The sequence below is a fragment of the Symsagittifera roscoffensis genome, chromosome 2 (assembly GCF_963678635.1).
Source record: "Symsagittifera roscoffensis chromosome 2, txSymRosc1.1, whole genome shotgun sequence".
Classification (NCBI taxonomy): domain Eukaryota; kingdom Metazoa; phylum Xenacoelomorpha; order Acoela; family Convolutidae; genus Symsagittifera; species Symsagittifera roscoffensis.
The window spans coordinates 80,990,199-80,996,433 of NC_087063.1; the positions used below are offsets into that span (position 1 = coordinate 80,990,199).

The window sequence follows — 6,235 nt, forward strand, 5'->3', positions numbered from 1 at the left end:
GAATTTGTCTGTTTGTATATAAGGGCTATTCAATTACATACAAAACGAAAAGAGTGGTCGTGTTTACAATTTTAGAACGTACATTTTCTTGAACCAGTTTCCTCATGTTTAATTTGAACTCAGTTCCATATACACAAAAATTTTAACACAAATTTCCAACAAGTAAAAATACAAAGTTGTAACAACTAAAATTACCGTTTTGTGTTTAATTGAAAATATTTTTCTGTTTTAAAAAAATACAAATACAAGTAGAAAAGCATTCAATGATATTTGCTAAACTTTTTTGCAGCTAAGTTTTTGTACAAACAAGTAACGGTTTCTCGTGTTACGAACTGAGGAAATACAGCACGCGTTAAACTCGCGTGTGTTTTTTTTGCTTATTCAGCGTATGAATATTCCAATAACTGCTTCGGCTTCTGATGAAAACTCCTCAGTTAGCGTCGAAACCCTCAGAAGCCAGGTTTTTGAACAAAATCATCAAGTTTATAAGCTAGCCTTTGAAAAATTTAATTCAACCGCCGAATTGTTGCGATAAAAATTTCACGCTCCAAACTTACTTGATTCGTTAATTTTTGAAAGTTGGAACTCATAGTAAAATGACGTGCGTTATGTATCATTACGAAGCAAAACCGTGCACTAAATAGGTGCACAACTGAGGTCTGTAGGTCACCGGAATCCAGAGACAAGTCTTCAAATAAGTTCCAAAACGTGATTGGGTTCCGCAAACATTTAAGTGTGTCGTGAGTTTTGTGGTCACGTTAGTTTTGTTGTGGTTTCCGCAACCAGTGAATATAGCTAGTTGTTCTGGATTCCATGTAAGCGGAATCCTTAAAATGTATGCTAATTCCGCAAAACATAGGTGAATTCCATAGTTTTTTCTTTACACTGAACTAACTCGTCGTGAAAAAATCTTAGCTAGAGCAAGAATGAATTATTTATTAAACAAAATTGTAGATTTACCCATAATATTTTTTCAAGCCAGCAGTTTTTAAGATATCAAAATATGGGAAACGCAGCAAATAAGCAAAATCTTTGTTAAGATCAGCATTGAAAATTGTACAATGCATCAGTGGTGTAATGCAGGTGAACACACACACACACACACACACACACACACACACACACACACATATATATATATATATATATATATATATATATATATATATATATATATATATATATATATATATATATATTCAGCATCAATGTGTACTTAATCACGTCATATGAAATCCTGAAACTCTCTATAAAAATTAATCACTTCATCGGATATCCTGAAACTCGTCAGAGATTTCCAGCGACTAAATCAAAGCATTCATCCAAAAATCTAATATATACATAGCAGTTGAACCGGTTGCATCTGATCAAGAAATTTGGATTTTGACTAGGATTGACTAATATAAAACCGCAAGTAAAATTTTTACTGTTTTTTTTTGGGTTTCGCAATCAAATAATTGATCAAAGAAGACAATCCTTTTTTTTAATCAAAATAAATGCAGATAAAATCGATTCCGCTCACAATTTGCGGATTCCGTTTAGTGCTCCGACAGCGCAAATTTTCTATCCCTATATTATGATTTGCAATTTGCGGATTCCACAAAAAGTTCCAGATTCTGCATATGTTGATGCGGATACCGCAAAATAAGCTGTTTTAAAGATATTTTGAGCAAATCAGAGCTATAGCTACTTATTCGCGAAAACCATAACAACAACAAATGTTTGAAAAAACTAGCAGTGTTGCGGATTCCGCGACAAATCTGATTTTGGCCTGTTGCGGAATCTACATACAATTCACAAAACACACAGTTTGGCATCGTAATGATATGCTCACTTTTTATACTCAGGTTGCAGGTGGGAAATCGTATTGACCATGCTTTAAAAAACTTTGATATAAAAAATTTAGCTGGATTAAGAAACACCAATTTATGAATTCCGTCATTTTGGATCAATGAATCATTGTTTCAAAGAGAAAGAAAAGAACCCAGAGGGAGCAGTTTTGTTGCCGAACGCTCCTAAACTCGCAAACTCATTTGAAAAGTCAGTTAAGTTTGGCTTTGTTTCAAGATCATTCAACTCATGTTACTGTTATTATTCTTTAGAACACCCATTTTCACGAACCAGTTTCTTCGTGTTTTATCTGAAGTGCCATTTATTCAGAAACTCCAATACAAAATCTTATAAAAAAGTTCGTCTGCAACTGAAAAATACCATTTTACTTTTACGATAAGAGAGCACATATTGAGAAAAATATTATCTTAAAAAAAGCACAGATATAAAGTAGAAACGCGTTGTATGATGTTACTTAAGCAAATTTGCTGCTAACTTTTTGTTCAAACAAGCAATGATTTTTCTTGTTACGAGCTGAGAAGATACAGCACGCGTTAAACTCGCGTGCGTTTTATTCAATAATTTTGCGTTTGATTATTCCAATGGCTGCGTCGGCTTCTGATGAAGACTCCTCATTAAGCGCCGAAAACTTCAGAAGGCATGTTTTTTTAAACGGAATCATCAAGTTCACTGCCGATCGCCTCTCACAAAGCCTGATGATTTACTTTCTACAAGAAGGAAACACTACATGGGAATCATTCATAGAAGACGAAGAAATCAAAATGCACATCAACAAGAAGTATAAGCGGTTCCTTGGTACCCTGGACAGGTCAGATACAACTTTACTTACTGATCTCATAGATGAGTTCCCAATTGATCACACACTTTCCGCTAAGTATGATGGCGACATCAAAAAATTGCGAAGTCTCCGGAATTCAGTTGGCCATGAAGTAGTTCCAGCTACCGATAAGATTTCAGCAACCGCTTACAAAAAGAAAATATCAGATCTTGAAGAACTAATCAAAATGTTCCAAGACAAGTACCCTGGCATGGTGAAACTGGAAAACTTGAAAAAACTTCTGAAAAAAATTGAAGAATTTCCGACTGATCTGCCAACAAGTAACATTCATCATATGGATGAGATAGTTGGAAGAAAAGAAGAGCTACGTGAACTGAAAGACCGAGTGGAATCATCGCCTCGTATTCTGATTACAGGCGCGCCGGGAATCGGCAAGACCTCGTTGGCTGTGACGTTTGCAAAAGCTCTAATCGAGGATCCTTTGATCATTTGTCTGTTTGTGTCACTGAAGAACTTCAAAAAGTTCAAAATTTGCGATGAAAGCGAATTGGAAAATGAAATCAGCAGTGTCATCGGAAAACACATCGGCAAGATCCGCGAAGCCGTTAACCAATCGCCTAAAGACGCGTTTGTAATTCTTCAAGACTATGTCTACAGTATTCCAAACTACGCAAAACTCTTGATAATTTTGGATAATATCGACGGTTTTGACAGTCAGAAGTCTGAGATAGTTCTGGAGAGCGTAATCAAGCGCCTTTGTCCAGCCGAGGGAAATATCAAGTTTTTATGTACTTCCAGAAATTGGATGACAGACGTGGATATTTTTTCAGAAAACATTATTGCTCTAGACCGGATCAAGTCCAGAGACGATGTTTTAGCCTGGTTCCAGGATAATGCTAAAGGTATTGATGTTAGCATCATACAAGAAGCAGTTCTTGCTTCTGATGGAGTCCCACTCCTAATGACCCTGCTCAGATCACGACTGCTTATTAGGAATCGAAAGCCTATCAAAGCGGGAGATATTTCGAAATTAAAACTGACCGAAAAGCAAGAAAAAAGAATCGACGAGGTTCTCAGCTGGTCTTTCGAATCGCTGCTACAAGAAGATGATTTGCAGCTTTTTATGCAATGCGCTAGCATTTTCCCTGATTTCATAAACGAGTCTGCTTTGAAATCAATATTTCACAAATCAGCCAGGCGTTGTGAAGCATCTGCAGGGAAATGTTTCGAACAATTGGCTGATTTGAGTTTGATTCAATACAACGATAATAACGATAAATACTATATGCACGCTTACATTCAAGAATACTCTCAAAGGAAGTGTTCGGATCAAATGAAAAATCTGAAATGCTTATATTTCTCTAATTATTATTCAAAACTAATGAAAATTACCCAAGATCATTTAACAAAGAGGGATAGATTTGACGGGGCTGTCGAAACAATTCTTGACGATGTTGAAAACTATCTCGAGTTTCTCAAGGTCGAAAGTTGACAATTCGTCGGAAGCGTAGATGGTTGATTAAAATAGTAAGTATTGATTCTTTTGAAGAAAGTGACACAAAATTGTCCTGGTGATATTTTTTTTCAGCCAAATTTCGAATTTCACTACATTTTTGACAGAAAATTTTTTCTCATCTAGAAAGTTCAACTAGAAGTCATTCATGCTTTGAGCTCAAATTAAAAAAGACACATTACTTTATATCAATTGTTGCAAACCTATGAAAACTTAAAATTGTCAGGCATACATATCGCGCGTATACAGATATAAAATGCTCGATTAACAACGTGCTAATAAGGTCGAAAGTTGATAATTCGTCGGAAGCATAGATGGTTGAATAAAATAGTAAGTATTGATTCTTTTGAAGAAAGTGACACAAAATTGTCCTGGTGGTACTTTTTTTTCAGCCAAATTTCGAATTTTATTACATTTTTGACAGAAAGTTTTTTCTCATCTAGAAAGCTCAACTAGAAGCTATTGGTGCCTTGAGCTCAAACTTTTAAAAAAACGCATTACTTTATATCAATTGTTGCAAACCTATGAAAACTTAAAACTGTCAGGCATACATATCGCGCGTATACAGATAAAAAATGCTCGATATACATCGTGCTAATAACGCGTAGGCGGGATATAATCAGGTTCAATATAGGCATGTATCAGCAAAAAATATCAGACCAATTTAATTCCTCACGACGAATTGTCTCTCTGCATCTGAAGTTTGATCCCAAGATTTTATACAATTCCACAAAAAACTCTTTAGAAATGTTGGATAGGGATGACCCTCTTGCTGCGTACTGGCTGCTCGCTTCTCTTTGGTTTTTAAGCGCAATGATTAAAAACAAAAAACTCTTTCTTGACTTTGCAAAAAACTTGCAGGCATATTTTACGAGACTGGAACTCTTCTCACATGCTATATTGAGTATGTGTTTCATATCACATCAAGTCCGTTTAATTAAAGATCAGGACAGCACAGCATCAGAAATACTTGAAAACGCTTCTGAGTTATTACTAAAGCCCAGTGTTTCGCGTTTTTGTCAAGCTTATTTGAGCTACTCGAAGGGTCGTTTGGTTCAACAGATGTGTAAAAATACCTTGCCCGATGTAAAATGGGAGAAAAAATTCGAATGGGAAGAAAAACTTAGTGCAGAATTCTGGGCTGAGTCACTTCGAGAGCTTTTTAAATGGCAATCAGAAGTTTGCACACCGGATAATAAACAAAAAGAAACAATTGAGCGAATCGTAAAAATCGAAAAAATAGAAATTCTAGCGAGCAAGTTTCGAGACGAAATGGATACAGCAAAGGAAAATAAGAATGAAGAAAAGTTACAAAGTATTATCGAACAAGCAGAAAAAAGTGTCAATGAATTAAATTCTTTATTGGGCAGTCATGGGGAAACAGCGTTCGCATTCAAAAAACTGGCAGACTTGATTTTCAAAAAGGAAAATGAGAAAGAAAGGGCTGCTTTCTTTTATGAAAAAGCGTACAAAATGAACGAAGCGAATAAGAGTTCTTCTGCTGCCAATGCTCTAATACTGAGGAGCTGGTCGCGTTGCTTATCTGACAAAGAGAAAGCACTTGAGAAGCTGGCGGAGGCAAAAAAACTGTTGGAAGATAATCACATGATGAGACACAAATGGTATGAAAGAGTTGTTATATCGGAGAAGAAGTTACTTCAGATATCGCATGATTGAAATGTGTAATTCAATGACTTAATTTCAAAAATCAATTTCTTTTGTCTTGCAAAAAAATTGTTAAAACTTACAATCAATTAACAATCAACTAATGCATTTAATATATGGTTGCTTTATTTTAGACAAAACTTAGAGACTGTGCTTTCCATATGAAAACTGTTATTTTCTATAAATAGATTGTTTATAAAAACATGCCTTCTTTTCAGTTTCTTGGCTCATTTGCAGACTCATCAAAATGCATGACCACAGACTTGATTGAATAGACCAAAGTATAGAAAAATTTCCTCTGTTACTGAACTTGCTTAAATTTCATAGAAAAAGTTTTAATGCATGAAACCATATTGCATTAATTTTTTGAAACAAAATCATGATAACAAAAATTTTTTAAAATGTAAGTTGAACTTCCAGCGATAGTC

General features: G+C 35.1%; 1 protein-coding gene across 1 annotated transcript; it reads left to right on the forward strand.

Annotated features, from left to right (window-relative positions):
• The first annotated feature begins 2,293 nt into the window (after positions 1-2,293).
• Positions 2,294-5,960, forward strand: LOC134840618 (uncharacterized). The gene is made up of 2 exons (XM_063856551.1): positions 2,294-4,109; positions 4,845-5,960. The coding sequence occupies exons 1-2, from the start codon at positions 2,433-2,435 to the stop codon at positions 5,817-5,819; spliced, it is 2,652 nt and encodes an 883-aa protein (XP_063712621.1). The 5' UTR covers positions 2,294-2,432; the 3' UTR covers positions 5,820-5,960.
• The last annotated feature ends 275 nt before the right edge of the window (positions 5,961-6,235 follow it).

What these genes read in the sequence shown, in the direction of transcription:
- LOC134840618 (XM_063856551.1), top strand. Translation starts at nt 2,433, where the DNA reads ATGGCTGCGTCGGCTTCTGATGAAGACTCCTCATTAAGCGCCGAAAAC. An exon ending in ACTATCTCGAGTTTCTCAAG is followed by an intron (nt 4,110 to 4,844) that starts GTCGAAAGTTGA and finishes CTGCATCTGAAG; the next exon opens with TTTGATCCCAAGATTTTATA.